This window comes from Podarcis liolepis (genome assembly GCF_965112155.1).
Source record: "Podarcis liolepis genome assembly, chromosome: W".
Classification (NCBI taxonomy): Eukaryota; Metazoa; Chordata; class Lepidosauria; order Squamata; family Lacertidae; genus Podarcis; species Podarcis liolepis.
Genome location: NC_139568.1, coordinates 13,406,297 through 13,431,056, shown reverse-complemented (window position 1 = coordinate 13,431,056; position 24,760 = coordinate 13,406,297). Strand labels below are relative to the sequence as shown.

At 42.5% G+C, this 24,760-nt stretch overlaps 1 protein-coding gene across 8 annotated transcripts in view; it reads right to left on the bottom strand.

Moving 5' to 3' along the window:
• LOC310697663 (zinc finger protein 711-like) overlaps positions 1-21,973 on the bottom strand; it is a 64,650-nt gene extending 42,677 nt beyond the window's left edge. For 3 of the 8 annotated variants that reach the window (XM_083484334.1, XM_083484336.1, XM_083484341.1), the window contains exons 1-3: positions 21,655-21,973; positions 12,569-12,670; positions 1,654-2,178 (exon numbers count right to left, since the gene is read on the bottom strand). In XM_083484334.1, coding sequence (XP_083340460.1) covers positions 1,654-2,178; positions 12,569-12,653 — 610 coding nt within the window. In that variant the 5' untranslated portion in view covers positions 12,654-12,670; positions 21,655-21,973. The remainder of the gene's footprint in view (positions 1-1,653; positions 2,179-12,568; positions 12,671-21,654) is intronic. The other 5 variants (XM_083484335.1, XM_083484337.1, XM_083484338.1 and 2 more) reach the window with 3 other exon arrangements.
• Positions 21,974-24,760: the final 2,787 nt, after the last annotated feature.

Below are 24,760 nucleotides of genomic sequence, written 5' to 3'. Positions count from 1 at the left end.
AGAATGTCTCAAGAAAAATCTAAAAAAAATGTAGTATAAACACTGACAACTGGGAAACACTGGCCTGTGAGCGCTCCAGTTGGAGAACAGCCTTTACCAAAGGTGTCAGGGGCTTTGAAGACACTCGAACTCAGGACGCAAGGGAGAAACATGCTAAGAGGAAGGAACGCTTGGCAAATCCACACCGTGATCAACTCCCACCCGGAAACCAATGTCCCCACTGTGGAAGGACGTGTGGATCCAGAAATGGTCTCCACAGCCACTTACGGACTCATTGTTAAAACTGTGTTTATGGAAGACAATCTTACTCGGCTACGAGTGATCGCCAAAGAAGAAAAGAAAGAAGGATCATCAGTAATGTACATGCAGTGCCATCATAAGGATCAAGAGCTAGCAATCCACTGTGGGTGTTTGAACATCACAAACCTGAAAAACAAAAACAAAAGATGTTTTATGTTATTTGTGTCACATCTCTTACAGCAAAATCAATGGCACCTTAAGGACAAATTTCTTATGGTATAAGCTTTTTAGGACTACAGTCCACTTCATCAGATGTTTGAAGTGTTATCCTGAGTTGCAGTCAGATAGTATGTGTATGTATAAAACAAACACATACCCCTCTCTCTCTCTCTCTCTCTCTCTCACTCACTTTCACCCACGACACACACGTGCCCCCAACCCAACAGTGTGTGTGTAAATATATATACACACACAGAAAGACACACATGCAGTTGATAACACTTCCTATATCTGATAAAATAAATGGTATTTCACAAAAGCTCATGTCACAGTAACTTTGATAGTCTTTAAGGTCCCGTAAGAATCTGCTGTTTTTATTGAGTATCTGAGCTTCAATTTATGTATTGCCATTAATTTCCTGAAACAGGTCATTATAAAATCTAGATTTTTTTAAAAAAAAAACCTTTAAAAATGTAGAGTAACGTACTCCATTTGGAAATGTATGCTAAAGAGCTCAAGGAATAATAAAATCTGCTATGTCATATGTGTTCTTGAGATTCTTTCATAACGTTTTCCATTAAGTCCTGCTCCCATGGGTCCCAGAATGTATATACTCTAGACTGGTGCATCATTCCCATGGACCTCTAACTGTGAAAACAAAATCTCATTATATGGGTTGTATTAGAGCCACGTGTGACAGAAGGCTCTTCGATTTAGCAGGTGTTTTAGTGGAAAGTAGGGTAGTGTCATTTTTTTCAGACTCCTCCATTGTCTCCCAAGACAGAAGGAAGCCAACTCAACTCTTTCCTCTGCAATCTCCTACAAGCCCTCCAAAATCAGCTCAAAAGAGTTGGGGAACCCTTTGGAATAGTGAAGTATGTAGTGTGTGTGACTGTCAGAGAAAGGAAAATTTGCAGAAATCCCTTCACTTCCATTCTGGGCCATGGAAGCCTGTGCTAGATCCAACAGTCTTCCATAAGTGAGGGGATATGAGTGGATTTAGGTACACTAACTTACTTACTACAAACCACATTTAAGCTGTATTGACTATTCGACTGGCATAACACTATTTCTGCCAAAAATTTACTGGGAAACTACATCATACTCACAACCAATTATATTTCATAGCCTCTCATCATTGGATCATTTCTAGTCTGAATAGTCAAATGTTGTATAAACCTTTACTTAACTTACAAGATATCATTAAGTAGTCTTCTGATGTGCTCTTGCCATCATCCTCATCTTCAGTCTTTATAGTAACTGTAGAACCAGGAATAGTGCCAGATGTTTGAATCACAGTTTCTGTATCTGAATTGGTTACAAGAACCTCTTCTGAAACCATTGTGGGAGAATCAGATCCTGACACAGAATCTTGTACCACATGTTCCAAATGTCCATCAGGACTCGTAACAAGATCAGCCACAAAAACCTCATCAGGAACGCCAACAGTTTCTGCTACTATATCTGAAGTCAAAACATGATCACGGGTATCTAGTGCTTCTTCAATAGATACATCAGCTTCCAATACAGATTCAGGAACTATCACCCCTTCTGTAACATCAGTTTCGGTTATGATATCAGGTCCTTGGACAACTTCAGTGGCTAAGCCATGATCAAGGGTGATCCCATCTGTGACAAAATTGGAAACTAGTACAGCTTCAGGAACTGACACAACAATATGATCTCCATCAATGTGAGCAGTACCAGTCATTCCAGCCACTATGAAACAATTGTGAATGAGATAAAGCATTAATAGTTGCATTGCTGTAGCATAACAATTAGCATCTAAGAAATACATCCTACGAATATGACATAAGAATCAGAGACCCAGGGTGTATATTTTGATTTAATTGTTTCAAATATTAATGACATTTAAAGTTCAGAAAGATAGAACACGTCACTGAATAGTTTTTATATATGGCTCCTGTGCACCTACATTTTATAAGGTTTTATAACCCCTGTGCTCTTGAGGCCATAAACAAGAAACCCCATCTAACCCTGAAAGTGGCACAAACGATCATTAAGGATGTTGTTCTAATTAACATTGGAGTGTAAATCCAAACATATCCTTGAAGCTTCCTGGGAGATAGGTGAGGCAAGGAAAGTGAGATAGAGAAAGGAATGTCAACAGCCCTGCCAAAGGCCTAGTTGCCAGGGTAACGGTGATAGAAATGTAACATTTGAGGCCCAAATGGTCTGGGCACTTGGAACACCCAAAGTTAATTGCGGGGGAGCAGATGGCAGTATACATACAGTTGCAATTCAATCCCCATGGCAAATCATGTTTATCATCAAAATTTACAGACTTCCAGCTGTTTGCAGTGAGCGAATCAAACAAAAGCAATTGAAATAGCTCCACACAACAGATGCTTCAAGTGGTTTCCTGAAATGCAGCTGAAATTGCAACTTATACTGGCTTCTCTAGTCTTGCTATTATTCAACCCCCTGAATAGAATCCCTCACAACAGCACAAATACAACAGGTGTTGTCTCAAGCACACCTGATGCAATGAATCAAGGGCTTCATTAGTTGCACCAGGTGTACTTGAGGGGCAACACATGAAATACCTGAGCTGGCTAGGGGGTTGCAGAGTGTCAAATTTGGATGCATGTTAGAAATATGGCTAAGTCAAGAGAATGGTTCAAGAGAACATCACCCATCACAAACAATGAGCAGCATACAAGAACACAGCGAAGGCACTGCATGTTCCTAAAGACACCATTGGAAGCAGAGTTTCCAAGTTCAAAGTTACGGTGGTTACACTACCTGGATGGGGCAGAAAAAGGAAGCAAACTGCAGCAGAAACCACATTTCTGAGAAGACAGGCTGGGAAAAACACTTGAGTGACTGCAAAAGAGCTGCAGGAAGACTTGGTGGTAGCAGGCAGTGATGTTTCAGTGAGCACAGTAAGGCGCATATTTCTTGTTAGTATTTCATGCCTCCGATGCTGCAGATGTGATTGGTATAATTCACATGCCTGTCTGGGAAGAGTGTGAGAACGGAAGACAGTCTTATGTCTTCCGCTATGTGTACTGTTACACTGAACTTTTGCTTTTGACCTGTCTGTTCTCTCAGAGCTGGAGAGAAAGGATGCAATAATTCCTTTGTCTGTATGTAGTGTTTAAATAAATACGCAGATTAGCTCTACAATGTCTCGTTCTTCTTGCTGTGTTATGCCAGAAGATTAGTGTGCATATATCAGTTGATATATGTAGCTGAAGCGCACTGAAGGTGAATGCCTTTTCCAGAGCTGCGCATACCGGAGGACGCTCAGAGTTTGGGGGCTGCAGGGGCACTCCAAGGCGTTTTCCCAACAGTTAGCACCTACCCCCCCCCCCACAGAGGCGGGGGATCTATTAGGAAGGTCCACTCTTGGAGACTGATGTATCCAGTGATCAATGCCTCTTTAAGAGAGGGGGTGGTCCCTGCCTGTTTGTAGGAGGAAGTGGTAAAACCACTCCTTATGAAACCTCCCCTGGATTTGGAAAACCTAACTACCAGGCACTTGCTAATCTCCCTGTCCTGGACAAGGTTCTGGATTGAGTGGTCGCAGACCAGATCCAGATGCTTTTGGAAAAAACTGATTTTCTGGATCCATTTCTTTCTTTTTTTATCAGAATAATTACCGGAGGACGCTCAGAGTTTGGGGGCTGCAGGGGCACCCCAGGGCATTTCCCCAACATTTCTATGCCAGAACTCCAAGGCGTACACCACTGCTGACCCAAAAGCTCAAGAAAAGTTGGCTCCAATAAGCTCAAAATCATATAAATAAGCCACAGTAGTTTTGGGATTCTGTTCTGTGGAGCGATGAAACAAAATTGGAACTTTTTGGCCCCATGGATCAGCGCTATGTCTGGAGGAAGATGAATGAAGCACACGCTGAAAAGAACACTCTGCCTACAGTGAAGCATGGTGGTGGCTCAGTGATGCTCTGGGGCTGCTTTGCATCCTCTGCCACTTGCAGTTTGCAATGTGTGGAAGGCAGGATGGATTCATTGAAGTATTGGGAAATCCTAGGAGGAAACGTCATGCTGTCTGTGAGGAAGGTGAAGTTTGGGTGTCACTGGACCTTCCAACAGGGCAATGGTCCCAAGCATACCTCAAATTTCACCAAGGTTTGGTTGCAGAAGTAGTCCTGGAAGCTTCTACAGTGGCCATCAGTGTCACCTGACCTGAACCCCATAGAAAATCTCAGGTGGATTTGAAGAAGGCGGTTGCAGCACACAAACCCAAGAATATTGCAGTCATACCTCAGGTCACAGACGCTTTAGGTTGTATGTTTTCGGGTTGCGCACTGCGCCGAACCCAAAAGTACCGGAACGGGTTACTTCTGGGTTTCTGCACTCACACATGCGCAGAAGCTCAGGAACGCTGCCAGAAGCTGTTGTCTGGCAATGCATCTAGTTTGCAGTAGGCTGTAGCAGCAAAAGGCTCCTCTACTAAGTACTAAAGACGCTTGCCATGAAGGGGTTGAATAATAGTGAGACTGGACTTCCGGGGGCGGCGCAAACGACAATGGCGGTCTCCTTCCTGCTGTGAAGGGGAAGCTCCGCAGAAACGGGTCGTCCGCTACGGCGAAGCGGAGACCCATACTGGAAAACCACAGGCAGAGCTAGCCTGTGGCTGTGGGACTCGGCGGGCACCATCAGCGCCCCCCAAAACGTTGAAGGAACCCCGTAAGGGGATCCGGAGCGTGAAGGGGCTGGCGCGGTGCTGTGAGTCGATCGCTCTTTCTGTGGAGTGAAGCCACAAAGCTGCTGTCGGTGACCGATGACCCTTTTCCTGGAACAATTCGGCTAAAGAACGTAACAACCCGTGAGTAAGGGGAAAGATCGATTTGGGGACCAACTTTGAATTGAGATTTCGGCCAAAACGGGAGACGCAACCAGGAAGTCCATCTCCCGGTACTGTTTAAAAGATTCAAAGCAAAGATTTTAAACTTTCTAATGCCTTTGAATTCGTGCTTTAAAAGGAACTAATCCGAGCATCAATCAAATTGGACTTGGTTTTGGTATTATCTGACTTTATCTTCCTATTCTTGGATGTTATCGTACCTCTTTCTTAGTGGATTTACAAATTTTTTAAGAAACCCAGGCAGTTGGGCTGCCAGACTGTCAAAACTGTCAGTTTGTGGATTTGGCTATTTGGATTGCTACATTGGACTGTTACTTGTTCTGCTGAACTGATACACTGTTTCATGGAACCTGACACTTTTTGAGACATTGTAAGTAACCTAAGGAGTAACTCTGCTAAGATTTAAAGCTCTGAAGGACTTTTGGGACTTAGAAGCTGTTGGACATTGTCATAAATGCTTAAGGGATTTTGGAGAGCATAAGAAACTTTACATGAACATTAACTTTGTTTTCCTCCCTAAGACTCATCTAACCTCCCTCTAGAGGAATTGTGGATTATAACTGCTGGGGAACTGTTATTCTTCTTTTTCTTTGTTTATCTCCTGGCTTGTGGATTCCCAAGGGAATAGTTCACTGACTGACCTTGACACGTAGACAGAACTGGGATGAGTGGAACTGGGAGAACAAGATCAGCTCAAACTAAGACACAACAAACTACTGTAATTTCACATCTGCGCAGATCATCGGTTCCTATTGTACTGGCACAAGAGGAAGAATCAGAGCAGGCCAGGCCAGAAGGAATGGCTGCAGGAGGGGATTCTCCTTCAGTACTTGACAAAATTTTTGAAAAATTGGAAGGCCTGAGCAGGCAAGTATCTGAACAATCATCTAAAATTGATCAAAATACAGCTAGTGTTGACAATCTGACTAAACAAGTGGCTTTAAATGCACAATCAATTGGGAAGTTGTTTGAAGCTACTACAGAAAATCGCAAAATAGCTGAGGAGGCTAAACAGAAAGCAGAGGCCGTACAAGAGGAAGTTAAACCTATGCGCAAGCAGATTGGTGAACAGCAGGCCTATCTGTCTATGATTGAATTACGAAGTAAGGAGAATAATTTGAGACTGAGGTCAGTCCCTGAGCTTGAAAAAGGGGATTTAATTGATTACTTGACAAAAGAATTTACAAAATTTTGGCCTTTGGAAGAAGACAAAGATTTCAGAATTGTAAGTGCATTCAGACTGGGAAAAGTAGTGAAAAGGGGGCAAGCCTAGAGACTGTTTGATCTCTCTGAGAACGAAGGAGGAAAGAGATAAGATACTGAGTGCACATTTTCAAAAATCACTTGAAATTCAAGATTTGAGAGTGGAAATCTATAAAGATATCCCGAAACATCTATTGGAGCTCAGATCTTGCTACGCAGATCTTGTTAAATTGTTGAGAAGCAATTCAATTGTCTTTAGGTGGGAATTTCCCCAGGGATTATCCTTTAACTTTAGAGGGAAGAAAGTGAAAATCAAAACAGCTGAAGACAAGGAAAAATTTTTGAGTGATCACGGAGAAGACCTTCAGAAAGGGACTGTAGAACCGGGAGCCTTGGGTTCTGGACTACCAGGATTGTTACCTGCACCTTTGGGGCCTGAAGACCAGGAGAAAGAGACACCACCACAAAAGGGAGAATAGAAACGTTCAGGATGTCTCTGCAGCTTTTAAGTTGGAATATTAACGGCTTTAATTCCCCGGAAAAAAGGAAGAGGATCTTTCATTTATTAAAAAAGGAACAATTAGATATCATCTGTTTGCAGGAAACACATGTGATCAGGCTCCACAGAAAAGTGTTAATCAACAAGAGACTAGGCCAAGAATTTATTTCATCGGATCGAGTGAAGAAAAGAGGAGTTGTGATATATGCAAAGGAGAGCCTGTCACCAAAATTCTTTTTTAAAGACGAGCAAGGAAGCATTTTGGCAATTGAAGTGCAAATACAAGGGGGGAAATTTTTAATTTTGGGAATCTATGCACCGAATGAGGGGAAATCGGAATTTTACAAGAAGCTGCATGAGACAATGTTGGACTATATGGACTATAACAACAACATTATGATGGGTGATATGAATGGGGTGGTATCCACGAACATGGACAAAGCGCAAAACCAAAGTATGACAAAAGAGGGCAGACTACCAAAACCTTTTTTGAACTAACCGACAATATGGACTTGGTTGACATCTGGAGGACAAAGAACCCCCTGGGAAGAGAGGGGACATTCTTCTCTGAAGCCAAAATGACATGGACAAGAATCGACCAAATTTGGATAACTAGAGGACTGGCACCTAAGACTAGAAAGGTGGAAATCTGCCCAAAAACCTGCTCCGACCATAATGCAGTAAAGATGGAAATGAGACTAACTACAACCGGCTCCTTTAGATGGAAGATGAATTACACCTTATTTAGAGACCAGGAGATTGTTAAAAAGGCCCAAAAGACTCTGAGTGATTATTTTGAAATAAATTTGAAAACTACAGTGGAAAAAAGAGTAATCTGGGATGCAAGTAAGGCGGTTATGAGGGGGTTTCTGATACAACAGAATACGATAAAGAAAAGAGCCCAGAATGAGAAAAAAAATAAGATCTTGGACAAAATAAAAGAAGGTGAGAAAAAGTTAAGACTGAAACCAAAGTCACAGGAGATTCTGAGAGAAATTAAACTTTATCAAGCACAATATTCAAAACTGATAAATCAGGAAGTTGAATGGAAAATCAAACAAATGAAACAAAGGACCTTTGAATTGGCAAATAAATGTGGAAAACTGCTAGCTTGGCAGTTGAAAAAGAGACAAAAATTGAATACGGTCACTAACCTAGAAGTTGAAGGGAGAAATATTCAGAACCCTGTGGAGATTAGAAAATGCTTCCAGAGATATTTTAAACAACTTTATACTCAAGGGCCGCAAAAAGAGATTGAGATAGACCAATTTTTAAGAAACAATGGACTACCAAAACTTTCTCAAGAAAATAAGACAATATTGAACTATAAAATAACAGAACAAGAGATTGAAGGTGCCATTCAGAATATGCAATTGGGCAAATCTCCAGGGCCGGATGGGCTTACCTCTAAGTATTATAAGACTTTGAAAGACCATTTGATTCAACCATTAAAAGAGGTTTGCAATGAGATTAGGGGGGGGGGGGAGAGAAGGCACCGGAGTCGTGGAAAGAAGCTTTCATCACATTGATACCTAAATCTGAAACTGAAAAGACACAACTTAAGAACTACCGTCCCATTTCCCTGTTAAATGTGGATTACAAAATTTTTGCAGATATTTTGGCAAATAGATTAAAAAGAGTGTTAAATGAAGTGATTCACAAGGACCAGGCAGGCTTTCTCCCAGGTAGACATTTGTCTGACAATACAAGGAACATTATTGATATTTTGGAACTTTTGCAAATGAACACCAATACAAAAGCAGTATTGATTTTTATTGATGCGGAGAAGGCCTTTGACGATATTTCATGGAAATTTATGAAGGAAAATCTTAAAGGGATGGGAGTGGGACGGGGGTTTGAAAATGGTATAGAAGCAATTTATTCTGAACAAAAGGCAAAATTGATAGTTAATAATGTGGTGACAGAAGAGTTTAAGATTGAGAAAGGAACACGACAGGGTTGCCCTATTTCCCCATTGCTATTTATTTCGATCCTGGAGGTGCTCCTGAACATGATCAGAGGGGACCGGTTGGTTGAAGGAATCCAGGTCGGAGCTAAACAGTATAAACTTAAAGCTTTTGCAGATGATTTGGTTTTGACATTACAGGAGCCAGAATCTAGTACGAAAAGGGTGTTAGAACTGATTCAAGAATTTGGTCGGGTGGCGGGATTTAAATTAAATAAGCAGAAAACTTAAGGTTTTGGGAAAAAACTTGACAACTTCAGAAAAAGAAAGGTTTCAGAAGGAGACAGACCTAAATGTGGTGAAAAAGGTGAAATATCTAGGGGTTAATATGACAGCTAAAAATCTGAATCTATTCAAAGATAATTATGAAAAATGTTGGTCAGAAATTAAAAAGGACCTAGAAATTTGGTCAAAATTGAAGCTTTCCTTGTTGGGTCGAATTGCTGCTATAAAGATGAATGTATTGCCAAAAATGTTGTTCTTGTTTCAGACCTTGCAGATTGTGGACAAGATGGAGTGTTTCAAGAGGTGGCAGAGAGATATCTCCAGGTTTGTCTGGCAGGGCAAAAAGCCCAGAATAAAATTTAAAATATTAACTGATGCTAAAGAAAGAGGGGGGTTTGCCCTGCCAGACATGAAATTGTACTATGAATCAGCAGCTTTCTGCTGGTTAAAAGATTGGCTACTTCTGGAGAACACTGACATTTTGGATTTGGAAGGGTTCAACAATGTATTTGGGTGGCATGCATATTTGTGGTACGACAAGGTTAAGCTCACAAAGCTTTCAAGAACCATATTGTCAGGAAGGCAGTGTTTAATGTCTGGACAAGATATAAAGATTTATTAGAAAGTAAAACCCCAAGGTGGTTGTCACCAATGGAAGCTAAGGCTCAGAAAAGACTCAATATGGAGGCCAACTGGCCAAAATATTGGGAAATAGTAGAAAAAGATGGAGACACATGGAGGTTGCAGAGTTTTGAGAAATTAAAGGATAAAGTGCGAGATTGGTTACATTATGCTCAGATCAGAGAGGCCTTTAATATGGACAAAAAAACAGGCTTCCAGGTGGAAAAATCGAAACTAGAAACAGAACTGTTAGAACGAAAAATTGAGGTACTTTCAAAAATGTATAACTTGCTGTTAAAATGGAACACTCAGGATGAAACGGTTAAATCAGCTATGATAAAATGGGCGCAAGACATTGGCTACAATATTATGTTTGCTGACTGGGAACGGTTATGGACCACCGGTGTGAAATTCACGGCATGTAATGCCTTGAAAGAAAATATTATGAAAATGATATATAGGTGGTACATGACCCCAGTCAAGCTTGCAAAAATATACCATTTGCCAGACAATAAGTGTTGGAAATGTAAAGAAACTGAAGGAACATTCTTTCACCTTTGGTGGACGTGCCCAAAGGTTAAGGCTTTCTGGGAAATGATCTATAATGAGCTAAAAAAGGTATTCAAATATACCTTCCTTAAGAAACCAGAGGCCTTCCTTTTGGGCATTGTCGGCCAAATGGTGCCAAAGAAGGACCGAACTTTTTTTATGTATGCGACAACAGCAGCAAGAATACTTATCGCAAAGTACTGGAAGACTCAAGATTTGCCCACCCTGGAAGAATGGCAGATGCAACTGATGACTACATGGAGATGGCAGAAATGACTGGCAGAATCCGAGACCTGGGAGAAGAGATAGTGGAAGAGGACTGGAAGAAATTTAAGATCTACTTGCAAAAGTACTGTAAATTGTATGAATGTTAGAATGATGCAGGATATAAAGATAACGTGGCATTAGTGAAAAATTTGAAAGGAGTATGTAAAAATTGGTTTATAAGAACAAAGGTGAAATTCGAACAATATTATGTTAAGCTCAAATAACTGATAAGAAAAGGGAAAAATTGGAGATGTAATAGCTGAATTGTATAACATAAAATAAGATTTGAAAGAAGGTGAAGTATTGCTGAATAAGATTTTATAAACAGGAACACAGAAAAGGGAGATGCGAGGGAGTCATGAAAGAGGGTTATGGAAATAATATTTAGGAAATTGAATCATTTTCTTTTTTATGTCTTTTTATTTTTTTTGCTTGTTTTTTCTGTATGCTTTGTAGGGTTTTTTTTGCCTTTTGGTGTTTTTCTTTTTTTGGATTGTGAATGGGAAGTTTGTTGTGTTGTTTAAATTGTTTAAAACCCTTAATAAATATTTTATAAAAAAAAAAGAATAATAGTGAGACTGAAGAAGCCAGTGTAAGTTGCAATTTCAGCTGCATTTGTATTGTGTATTTACCATCTCGTGACCTGTAACCTTTCTTGATGCATGTAGAAAATTTAACAATGTTATATTTTGATGTTTTATGACTCTGTGTGCTGTGTCTATAAAACTCTTGTTCTGATGCTCCTCGTAGCACACCTTTTTCTTAACTGGATAGAACCATCATGTTAAGTTGAGCTCTGCCCTATTGCAATAGCTATAATAAAAGCTGGGTTCCTCCTGGATGCTGGACTTAAATTAATTTCCTTGGTTCCATGTTTTATTTAAAAGATGGTCCCTCACCTGGGTAACAAACAAAGTGGTGTAGACGTAATTTTTTACCACAAATACAGTCTGGTAAACTACTCTACCTTCCAATACATTTAATTATAGTTTTAAGAAGTTATGATAGCTGAGCTACTAAGCTTCAAAAGATCCCCATAGGTAGCTCATGTTATTGTCTTCTGAAGGAGAGGATAGGTTAGGCTGGCTGTTTTTTGATAGCCATATCTAGTCCATTCTAAGTATACACATACACACACACACACACACACACACACACACACAGAGCTCACTGAGCCTGTTTCCGTCATACCCTTTTGCACAGCATTTTAAATGTGTTTGTGGGAGGGGGAGCTGTTGTTTGTTGTTTGGTTTTAACTATTTATGCTTTTATCTTGTATTTTTATCTTATGAACCACCCTGAGATCTTTTGAAGAAGGTTGGTAACTAAGTAAATAAATAATCTTAAGATCCGCTGAGCTCAGCTCAGTCAGCTAGGTTCTGGCTGAGCTGGGAGAGATACAATAATGTATCTCTGGCTGTGTTCAGAACCTCCTGACTTGGATGAAAATCAGCTGGATCCTAACCTGCTCATCCCAGTGGAACTTACTATAGGATTGCTCTCCTAGTATACAGAATATTATTAATTAAAACAAAAAATTAACTCTCAATTGCCATTCAATACTGAAGCTTACATTATTTAAAAAAATACAGTAGTATTATAAACAATAATTGTTTGGGCATCCTTTTGGCAAGCTCAAAGTAAAAATAGCACCACTCTAGTGTGTGTTACAATCCATACACATCCCTCAAGCCTCTGGTCTACTAAAGCAGCAAGTTGGCAGCAGTGCAACATAGAACAGGTTGTCAAGAATGCCAGCCAACCCCTGTGCTACAGCCAGGCCTTTACGTCCTCAGGCTCCTGCTTAGTAGTGCCAGAAATGCCTACTTCCTGTGTCATGTTTGGCACCTATGCCACATGTTATTTGTTCATTATACACTGCAAAAGATTAACAAGCATGAGTTAAAAATGAAAGGTCGTTTTACCAAAATCCTGCATAATCATGGTGTGAGGCATTTTGCATTCCTCTGTCTGCAACCCAAGACTTCCACCACCTGGATCCATAATCATCTATGCTCATTCACAAACTGTGAAAAGAAAAGTATATAGAAATTACTACTTGTACTAAGATAAATGTCTTAGAATGATGCTTTAGCACTTAATACAGAATTCAATGCAAGCCTCTTTAGCAAGCACATGTAAAGTTATCTTATTACTAGATTTCACAACAAGCGCAAATATCAGCATCCACCCCCAGCATCTCCTAGTAGAGCAGAGAGAGAACCCTGTTTGAAATCCTGGAGAGCTGCTACCAGTCAGTGTAGACAATATCTGGCTAGAAGGAACAATGGTCTGACTCAGTATAAGGTGGCTTCCTATGTACCTACCAGCAGACCAGCTGAGGAATAAGAAAGTAGACTCAGTTGCTATTTGGATGACAGGATTTGCAAATAATAGCATAACCAACCTACAAACATTTATAAATAACACTTCAATTTATAGTGGTACTCTAAGCATGTCTACTGATAAATAAGTCCCACTATGTTCAGGGAGGCAAATGCCTTAGCAAATCTATTTCAGATTGCAGCCTAACACAATGTTATTTATAGAGTCATACCATGGAAGCTGAATGGAATCCATTCCAGAAGTCCGTTAGACTTCCAAGGTGCGGATTCGGATTGGCTACAGGAGCTTCCTGCAGCCAATCAGAAGCCGCAGAAACTCCGCCGGACGTCCGGCTTCCAAAAGAACGTTTGCAAACTGGAACACTCACTTCCGGGTTTGCGGCGTTTGGGAGCCAAAACATTCAACTGCCAAGGCATTCGTCAGCTAAGGTACAACTGTACTGAACACAGTAGTAAGTACCCAGATAGTAGGGCTGTTTAATAAATTGCCGTATCATTGAATATGGTATTGAAATAACATCATGGTAAGTGCTTCAACAAGGCAATATGCTGGTGAACAAAAGGTGGAGACTTAACAGCTTCTCAGGGCTCAGCTGAAGATACTTTACAGATATTGCAGGCACTGTGTCTCCAACTTTGTTTCCTCTTTCCCTCCTCACCAATAAGAAATGATGATTACTCCTTAGACAAACCAGCAAACTTTTTCAGCTTCACTGGTATCTTTCCACTTAGAGCTCAGCTAATTATGCACAGCCTGATAAACAAAGAACTGAAAAGCTCTTCTTTCTTTCCTCACCTCCATCCTACTTTATTGTCCCATCCTGCTATATCCAGTAAATTAGTATTCTTTAAGATCATCCATTCCTTTCCAGTGAAAGGCCGTGAGGGATTTTTCAGGATTGAAGTTGTTGAGCTTTTTTTCCTGATTTTACCCCAAAGATGTTGAGCTTTTTTAGGATTGAAGTTGTTGAGGTTTTTTTTTTAGGATTTTACCCTAGGAAATAAACTGCCACATGGGCTGGATTAAACCGACTGGCGGGCCGGATTAGGCCCTCGAAACAAACTTTGGACATGCCTGCTTTAACCATACAAAACATGCTGCTTCGTAGTACAACCTACGGTCTGGCAAAGCGAAGCCACCTCTTTCTTTTAAATCTGTTAATAATTTACATTTTATTCTGGGTTTCTTACCTTGCCAAATGTAAGATAAAGATAAAAACCAAATACCTGTGCCATTCTTTGAAACAGTTAAATCCATTAATAACTGGAATGGTTTGAAAAAGGAACAACATTTTCGGAAGGACTACCATTTTAATTGTAGAGATTCTCCCCCATAACGACAGTTTTAATCTATTCCAGTTCTCTAGCTCTTTTTTTTATACCATTCCAGGCCTCTATATAATAATCCTTATAAAGATTGATGTTTTTCATAGTAATCCAAACTCCTCTTAAGTATCTGGCTTTGTTCATAACTTTTAATCCTGTCTCTTTTTCCAACTCTACTTTTTCTTGTGCGTCCAAATTTTTCACCATAAGTTTTGTTTTTTCTTTGTTGATTTTGAAACCGGATAATTGGCCGAATTCGTTCATTTTCTCCAACAGTTTTAAAATACTTTCTAATGGGTTTTTTGTTGTAATTATCAGGTCATCTGCAAAAGCCTTGACCTTATAGGATCTTTTTCAGATTTTATTCCCTTCTATTTTTGGGTCGTCCCTAATTGCTTTTAAATGTGTTTCTAACACTGTTATGAAGAGAAGGGGAGTCAGTGGGCAGCCCTGCCTTGTCCCTTTCGAAATGTCAAAAGGTTCTGACAGTTCATTGTTTATAATCAGTCTAGCCCTTTGAAATGTATATATTGCTTGATGTTGTGGCAGGAACCCAAAACAAAGAAAGACTTACAAAGATTCTTAGGGTTCGCCAACTATTATTGTAGGTTTGTGCCTGCCTATTCAAGACTGACTGCACCGTTCACTGATTGCCTCAGGGGCAAAAAAAACCTTCCGGTGGACAAATGATGCGCGACGGGCATTCCAACGTTTAAAAACCATGTTCTCTTCAGAGATGTATCTGGCACATGCAGACCTTCATCAACCACTAATAGTGGAGATGGACGCTTCAGATAGGGCAGTAGTGGTGCTGCTGCTACAAGAGGACATAGAGGGCAACCTTCGGCCGTGCGTGTTCCACTTGAGAAAGCTGAACCTTTCTGAGAAGAACTACACAATTTGGGAGAAGGAACTTTTGGCAATCAAGGAAGCCTTTGAAGTGTGGAGAAATTTCCTGGAGGGAGCTCTGCACCAGGTAGAAGTGCACATGAACCATTGGAATTTGGAATGTTGTCAGGCGGTGAAACAGTTGAATCTGAGGAAAATTTGGTGGGCAGTTTTTTTGATAGGTTTGACTTCAGAGTCAAGTATGTGGCCGGGAGCCAGAAACAAGGGGCAGACGCCCTTTCAAGGAAACCTGAATACCAGGAAGAAGAATCAGTCTTGGTATACAGGCATATCTTGACACCGAAACAGTTGCAGTTGGCGGCAGGATTAGTGAGAGACGAGACAGACTTTCAGCGGCAGACAAGAGAGGATGCTTTCCCCAGAGACAAATTGAGGGCACCGGAGGGAGATAATAATGATATTGAGGGTTTTTCAGAAAAAGAAGGACTTTTGTACAAGGGTGAGACTCTCTACGTTCCAGCAGGGGACCTTAGAGCCACCGTTCTGCGTCAATGTCATGACAACCCTACAGCAGGTCCCTTTGGTCAGTACAAAACATTATACCATGTGACGAGACAGTTTTGGTGACCAAGGGTAAGAGAAGATGTAAAGGATTATGTGCAAGCTTGTAAAACGTGTCAACAGGCAAAGAGACCCAAGGAAGCCCCACCGGGCTTACTACAACTGCTACCTACCACTCAAGAGCCTTGGGAAACCATTGCTATGGATTTTATAACTGGTCTACCAAGGTTGCAGCAACAGACAGGAATTTGGGTGATGGTGGATTCCCCCCCCCCCCAAAATGGCCCACTTCGTGCCTCATAAAAGACTCCCAACAGCCCCCAAAACAGCACAGTTGTTTGTAGATCATGTGTTCAAGTTGCATGGACTTCCCTCTCAAGTGATTTCAGATCGCAGAACCCAATTTACCTCACAGTTCTGGAAAAAACTCATGCAGTTGCTCAAAGTGGAAATAAGCCTTTCCTCGGCCAGGCATCCAGAAACGAACGGAGAGTCAGACAGAAGGAACACAACATTGCAGCAATACCTACGTTGCTATGTTAATTACCAGCAGGACAATTGGGTAACCAAGCTTCCTCTAGCGGAGTTCGCATATAATAACGCCCTGCATGTTTCAACAAAACAAACCCCATTCTTTGCAAATTACGGTTACCACCCTCGTGCGTTCCCGTCCCCGTCCCCAACCAACACCTTGCCAGTACCTGCCACGGAAGAATTTTTAGAGGAGTTGGCAGCCATTCAGGAATTACTGGAGGAACGGTGGAACTATGCTAAAGAGGCTTATAAGAAGGCAGCAAATGCTCACCGCCAACCGGGTAGGGAGATAAAAGTTGGGAATCAGGTATGGTTGTCAACACGTGATCTACCGCAAAGAGGCAGATGTAAGAAATTAGATCATCAGAGAGTGGGTCCGTTTGAGGTGACAGGCCAAATTAAGCCTGTGACTTTCAGACTCCAAATACCTTCATCTATGAAGATTCACCCCATGTTCCACAGGTCAATGTTATCCCCAGTGGTGCTGGTGCATCCGTATCAGACATCTAGGGAAACTCCTCCCCCTCCCATTGTAGTGGAAGTGTAGAAGAAGATTATGAAGTTGAGCAGATTTTGGACTCTTGATAGCAACGTAAAGAATTACAGTACTTGATTGGGTGGAAGGGTTATGGACCAGCCAAGCACTCATGGGAATATGCAGAGCATGTGCATGCACCTGATTTGCAAAAAAACGTTTCATGCGAGACACCCCCAGAAACCCAAACAAGAGGGGTGGGAGGAGGAGAGTCTTAGAGGGAGGGATGATGTGAGGAACCAGACTGAAGGGTATTGCTCTGAGGAAGAATGGTGGGAGCCCCCCTCTCCCTCTCTCTCTGTTGCTGCAAAAGACTGCTTTCGCTTCATGCTGTTATCTACAGAGAGGGGGAAGGTAAGCCTTGCCTGGCAGCCTAACACTTATGCTGAAATGGGAGGTTGGGTACTATGTGAGAATGATGGGGAGGATGTTTTTCTGTAGGCAGTGCAAGCAAATGTGTGTCTACTCACAAGCAAGCACTACTGGATTCAGGAAAGTAGAAGTTTAGTTGATCTCAGTAAGGCTTATGCATGCGGATTCCACTCAGACCTCTGAGTGGGGAAGCAGATGCAACTTCGTACAGTGGTACCCCGGGTTAAGAACTTAATTCGTTCTGGAGGTCTGTTCTTAACCTGAAGCACCACTTTAGCTAATGCGGCCTCCTGCTGCCGCTGCTGCACGATTTCTGTTCTTATCTTGAAGCAAAGATCTTAACCCGAGGTAATATTTCTGGGTTAGCGGAGTCTGTAACCTGAAGCATATGTAACCTGAAGTGTATGTAACCCGAGGTACCACTGTATTGTCTGGAATATAAGACGAACCCACAAATAAGCCGCACCTTTAAAATTCAAGGCTTATTTGTGTGTGTGGCCCGCCTCCCGGCATTACTGTACTGAACAGGGGATGGGGGGGGCGATGGGCGCCCCACTCCCCAAGCTGGCGTCTGGTTCCGAGCGTGCTGCGTGTCTGCCTCCTAGCACTACTGCCCTGAATGGGGGGCAGCCGACGATCGGCTCCGAGCACACAGTGTGCCCACCTCCCAACACTACCACCTCGTGGCACTACCTCCCCAAGGGAGGCTTGGGAACGGCAGGCAGGCTGTGCGCCGTTGCCCCATGCCCCCGGGCTTCTTTCCCCTTCCCCTTTCCTTACGGCAGCTCTGGGGAAACTTGGCAGAGGGAAACTGTGCCATTGCCCCATGGGCTGATTCCGGGGGGCGGGGAGCAGTGCCGCTTTGCTGCAGCCTCCCCCCTTCCGCTTTCCTTACAGTGGCTCAGGGGAGGCTTGGGAGACGCAGATGGGATGGGCGCAGTTGTCTTGCACCCCCAACGGCCCTCGTGAGCAGCTGTTTCAGCAGTGATACTGTAAGGTCGCAAATATAAGCCACACTTTTAACTTTTCACAATTGGAATTTGGGGGGAAAGTGTGGCTTATATTCGGGCCAATACGGTATATTATATGGAAGTTTATTTAATATTTTTATTGAATCTACTACTTCCTTACATGTTCAGGTCCTCCTCCGCTGCAGGGAGCCTCAAGGGCCTCAGCAGCTGCAGGGAAGCGTGGTGCACCCCCTGCCTGCTGCAAGGGGGTATAGCCTGACTCTCTGCTGCCAAGGGGAGGTGTGGCAAGGCCCTCTGTTGCTGGGGGGAAGCATGGCACACCCTCCACCACTTTGGGGAGGTATGGTGGGACCAGTGTTAGAAACTGAGATATGAAAGCTAGGAGCTAAATGGCACCTTCAACCTAGGTTATGAGCATAACAATGGAATGTCCAGGCACACTTTTTTTTAACAATAAGAATACAAAGCTGAAAATGAATGAACTGCAGCTAAAATTTTATGTTCATTTTTCACATGGTTTAGCCCACCCCCCCTAATATTCTTAAGAGGGTCTCTTCTCCAGTTCCTCCTTTCCTTCCACCGTGCAGTTTTTATCTGAAATCTTAGGTGCAGTAGAGCTCAGAAATTGCTCACCCTAATGAAATTCCCTGTCGCAAAATGCACCTAGAACAATGGGAGTTTCAAACACTGGGTGAGACCCTCAGCCGGCACAGGGAGGCGCAGAAAAGCCCTCTGCTGCTGCAGGGAAGTGTGGTGAACCCTCCACTACTGTGGAGAGGCACGTCAAGACCCTTTGCTGCTGCGGGGAAGTGCAGCACACCCTCTGCCGCTGTGAGGAGGTACATTGGGACCCTCTGCTGCCACAGGGAGGTTGAGCAAGGCCCTCTGCCGCTGCAGATATATAGCACTTGATATATCGAAATATCGTAATATTTAGCTGGTGATATATTGTGATGTTGAAAACCAGATATCGCCCAGCCCTACCAGGTAGAAATACTAAGTGAGTTGCATCCAAATGTGTTCCACCACTCACTGAAGGCTTTTCAAGCCACTGAAGGCTTTCATGAACAGAAAATGGTGGAAAGCAATTTTTGCCAACTACCCTTCCCTCTGCAGTCTCCTCAACTTCCACACAATTCTACTCCAGAAGGTTAGATGAGCCTTTGGAACAGTGTGGGAGGGGGAAGGAGGGCTGCAAGAGGAAGCGAAAATGGCGAAAATGGCTTCCCTTCTTTCCATTCATGAAGACTGTACTGGAACAAAAAGCCTTCTGTGAAGAACACCATACCATAGGTTCATTTAAATTTTATAATCACAATTTTTGACAGCTAAGGATTTCTGTTGTTGTTTTTACACATTTAGTGTGAATAGTAAAAAGTGGTGTAACAGGTGTATAAGACTACTGCAACAAGAAAGGGCTGGAGCAATAATCTACCACCAGGTAACAAAAGACCACCTCAGGTTCCTGTAAACGTTCCTGTAAATTATTATTTTGAAATAGCTGTGATTCACTTCTGAATATCCATTTCCAATTGCAGGATGTTTAGAACTTAATAGATTATGAAAATCCATTACATATCAGTACATACCATAATACTACATTAATTCAGTTTATGCATTGTACAGACTCATTTTATACTTTGTCAAAATCCTTTGCTGCTGTAGTAGACAACACATTACAATTTTGGGGTTCTGTTTTTAAAAAACTTAGCACTTTCTTAATGACATCAAACACATGAATTTCTTAAGTCTCTTGGATAGGCATTTTAACTCACTTTTAAGTTCCCCAGAATTAAAATAAAAACATTTTTTCACTCTTCTGCAAATGCAGTGCTCAATTGCCCAGTGTGTGCAAACTGTATTTACTTGGCTCCATTCCAGTCTGGCTTTACGACTGTTCATGGCACAAACTGCCTTGATAACACTGAGTTATGACATTTATCTGGAGAGAGATGCAGGGTGTGCCACCCCACTCATTCTCCTTGATCTCTCAGCAGCTTTTGATACTGCTGGCCACAGTATCCTTCTGGAGAGGCTCAGAGGAACTGTGTTTCAGTGGTTCCAATTCTACTTACAGGGCCATTTTCAGAAAATAGTAATGGGAGGCTACTGTTCAGCACCATGGGTGTTGCTCTGTGGTGTCCCACAGGACTCCATCTTGTCCCTCATGCTCTGAAGCCTGTGGGAACTATCATTAGGAGATTTGGAATGAAGTTTCATCAATATGCAGATGTCACCCAGCTCTATCTCTCTGTTCCACCTGCATCGGGAGAGGCAGTTGAGGTGGTGCTTAGAGGTGGTGGTGGTTTGCATGTGGGCCAATAAACAAAAGTTGAATTTTGAAAATACAGGTTGTATGTGCCCCAAGTCCTCATGAAGTAGGCTGTAGTCTATATCATTAAAGTTTATGCAGTAGATGCATTTAATCTTAAAGAAGCTGAAAGACTAAGCCTGGGGTTTTTTGGTAAACATGTGCAAGTAAAGGCAGCAAACCACTGCAAACTTAAAAGCACATGGGCAAGTACCAACAAAACTTAAATGTAAACACACAGAAGGGGTCAGACTGTTTCTGGCTGGAAAGAGCTCTCCCAAACCAAGTCGTGGGGCTCAAAACGTAAATTCTTTTTCCCAAAGGCTTCCAAGGTGGTGGCTACTCAATAAAGGGGATGGGGAACCTTGCGCTTGAATGAGGCGGAGACCCGCATGCCTATATACACACACAAAATGCTCCTCTTCCCCTCGCTTCCAATCAGCGCCCGTGACGGGCAAACAATAAAGCGGCTCTTTAGAGCGCGGGTAGGGCAAAAGGGGGTGGGGTTGTACCCATCCTTCCCAGAGCTAGCGTTGCACGGCCGAGGAAGGCAAAGAGCCAGCGATGCCTCGCGCGGGATCTGATATAAGACATGACGACGAAGGCTCCCATCAGCTGTGGGCTGTCGGGGGAAAGAGGAAGTTTTCAGCCGACAACTCCCCTGACAGCCGCACCGCCGGCGCTTCCTTCTTCCCCTGCACCCTTTCCGTTTTGTCTTTAACATCCCACAGTACTATAAGGCGCAGAAGCGAGGTTTGTCTGGCGCTACAACCACTGGCTATTAGAAGACTTCGGGGGGAGGTGTGTGTTTTCTAAAAGTTGAATAAGGCAGAGGAAGAAAAAGGCCTCTGTAAGCTGTGCTTCTCTGTTATCTCTGCCGCTGATTCTGACAGCCGCCATTTTGTTTGCCGCCATTTTCTGGCCGCCTCTCGGGGACAGCTACAGTGCTGGGTCGAACCGCGCGGCGGAGTAGAAGCCGAACGCACACTCGCGCCCCTCTGGTTGTAAAGCCCGAGCGGGTTTACATGTGAAGCGGGGAGTAAATTTTAAAAAGTGGTGTGCTACGTGAGTGTTGGTAGGCGTTGGGGCCTGTTCTGGGGCCTAAGCAGCCTGGCACCTCTCCCACACACCCGCCCTTTAAAAAACAATTAATTAAAATTTTCAACAATCCCCTTTCTGCGATTGAGCACCCCCACCCACTCCTCACCTTCGCTTGGCGTGCTCCTGCTCGAGCTGGAGGAGTGGAGAAAAGAGGACTTGACTGCCGCTTTCCGGGGTTCGCCAGGTCCGAGGCCTGCACTAATCACAGGCTAAGCTTAGGAAATTGCAGGTGAGCGAGAGAGCGAGCGGCCTGCTCACTCGCAAACCCACACGCACATCCCCCCCCGCCCTTTATCCCTTCTTCTCCCCCTCCCCCCAATAGTCTAGCGACCAGTCTTTGCTAAAACAAACGTCACAAAGGAGCGGGCATCAACCTCTTGTGCGCACCGTTCTTCTTTCACTTGCCCCGCCCCCTTCCCGACAGTGTTCTGAGCACGCGTAGCAAAGTTAATTAAGTTAGCTGTGCCCATGCCTTCGTGCCATTAGTGGGGAGAGAAAGGGAGCTGTAGCAGAAAAGCAAGCTGAAGGCTCCTTCATTTACTGCAGTGGAGGAAAATGGGAGAGGAAGGAGACCGACAACCAAATGCATTGAGTGCTTGATTTTGCGTTTCATTTTATCACGCCATTGTCAGTCCGAAAGTAGGAAGGCAGAATCTGCTCTTGACAAAACTCCAGAAGCATGAAGAAGATGGGTGGTTTTTGTTTTATTTTTTTAGGGAAATAAAATGAATTTTAGTTTTGAACCCTTTATTAAAAATGAGAAGTTAACAGGTATTGTTACCAGAAAAGTGTATTACCAGAAAATAGGGGGGGGTGCCTTTAACAGCCCAACTCCCCTTTTATGGGACTCAGAGCATAACTGAGTCAAAGTATCCACAAACATTTTAAAGTTAGATGTGTGAATACTTAATATAAGTTGTACTAGCAGGGACTTGGGTTCAATAATTGTGTTCCAATATTGGAACTGAGGACATTCAGATGTTTTCCACGTAATCCATAGTTCAATGTTTACGTCACTGATGGTGGAATCTGTTTCACATGCTTTGTGGAATGCTTGTACCTGTAGACAGTGTAATGCAGTTAAAGTAACTTGATGAGCATATCAATATCTTTTCACATATGACAATGTGAGGCAGGATTCTGCAACACCAGAACTGACACTACCAGTTATTTCCAATTGTTGTTACTAATTCAGTTAATCCACTGCAAGTTAACCACTTGCCAAGTAAGTTAATGACCATCATTTCACTATGAAGGCCACACTTCATGAATATAATGTGATCCTCACTATACTTGTCAGGAAACGTCCACTGCGGTTCCTTTCCAATTGCATATACAGGCATTTGATTTCCATTTAATTTAGCTGTTGCCATTATTATGATATCCATAACATGACGTACCATTGCTGGTGTTGCAATTTTGTCATTTAAAAGTGGAAGCAATGCTGCATTACATTTTAGTTTCCCTATACCAGGTTCATTTTTTGCATGAAAAGCAGCAAAGAATACTCAAGGTACTTCCTCCATTCTTTGTGTGTCTTGAATATGCATTCTCTCCAGGACAGAGTTTAGCCAAGGATATAAAACTTCCTTGGGGTGAAGGCAGGATTGTGATCAATGTAGCATGGATTAACAGTTGGCAAACGTAGGTCCCTTGTCACTTTACCAGTTGCAGGAAAAGTAGTGTAAGATTCGGGGAGGCAGTTGACTATTTTCTGGCTCCTCTGCTGGATATGAATGCTGTCGTCATCATCCTCCATATCTACTTCATGTTGAGGATGCTGAATAATTGTAACACTTGAACCATGGAAAGAGGTTACGGCAATAGATGATTGATCAATATCTATTGTTGATGTTACAAAGATATTGAGACACTGTTTGAGCAGGCACACACCATTTTTCATGTATTGTTTACCAGTACATTTCAGGCATAGGCAAACTCAGCCCGCCAGATGTTTTGAGACTACAACTCCCATCATCCCTAGCTAACAGGACCAGTGGTCAAAGATGATGGGAATTGTAGTCTCAAAATATCTGGAGGGTCGAGTTTGCCTATGCCTGGTACATTTGTTACTGTGGCTGATACTTCTTGCACTCGAGTATATGTAACACTCAGGCCCTGATGAGACAGTTTATAATTTTCTTCTTCTTAGTGACAGCCTGAATCATGAGACCTATATACAGTGGGAGGGCATACTGATGTATGTTTTGGTTAGGAGACTTAGTTTGGTCAGAATCGGGTATACAATTCCACATTTAACACTAAGTACACTACTTCTAGTACGGGAGCCACTATAGTCTCTAGAAGGCCATGAAAATTTGTTCCCCGGGCTTTTTAGACTTGTCTACCAATGGGCTATCTGAACCAAAGTGGTGCATTGTTGCCTACTGTGATTTTTTTCCCCAGCTCTCCCACTCAACCTATTTTATGTGCATCCTGTGAACATGTGGTGGGACACAGGATGGCACAAAACAGATGTATGGAGGCATGGTTATTGAAAAACAGTCCTTGTCTCTGGCCTAAAGCACTCAAATTCTACTTCATATCCTCCCTAAGTGGTGTAACTTTATGCATGTGGGGGGATGTCCTGGTGTGTGCATGTGTTCATGAAGAGGTCCTCATACTGCAGGTTTCTAAAAATAGTTCTTTTAGAGAAGTAGAGCATCTGGATAACATTACACAATGGCGTTATGCAGAAGTTAGCTGAGAGGAATAGATGAATTCCCTCTTTCAAAACTTTGGTTTTCCTTATCAATTGTTATTGGCATCTTTCTTTTCCATTTCTTAATCTGAAGGTTTATACTTTACACTCAGCAGGAAGGAGTATCCTTCTTATTTTCAGCTTTTCTTGGTTCCCTAGATTGCAGATTTAGCCTTCCGCATCCTAACTCCTCAGCATTCACCTTTTTATGAATCCCTGTGAAGGGCTTTCATTTGCTTTCATTTATCATAAGCAACTTCCCATTTGGCACAGGTGTTGACATATCTTGAGAGAAATGTATTCACCTTGGCATTTCTGTAGGAGTTTTACATTGGCTGTGGTCTTTCACTTAAGGGATATGTCAATTAGCTTGCTCTCCAAAAGGGATGCAAAAGGCTAATTTGTACCTTGGGCACATTGTCTAATTTACAGGGGAAATCCAACTGGAATTTTATGTGGCCCCATGGTTTTCAAATCTTGAAACCCAATCCATTAAAAAAAATACTAAAAT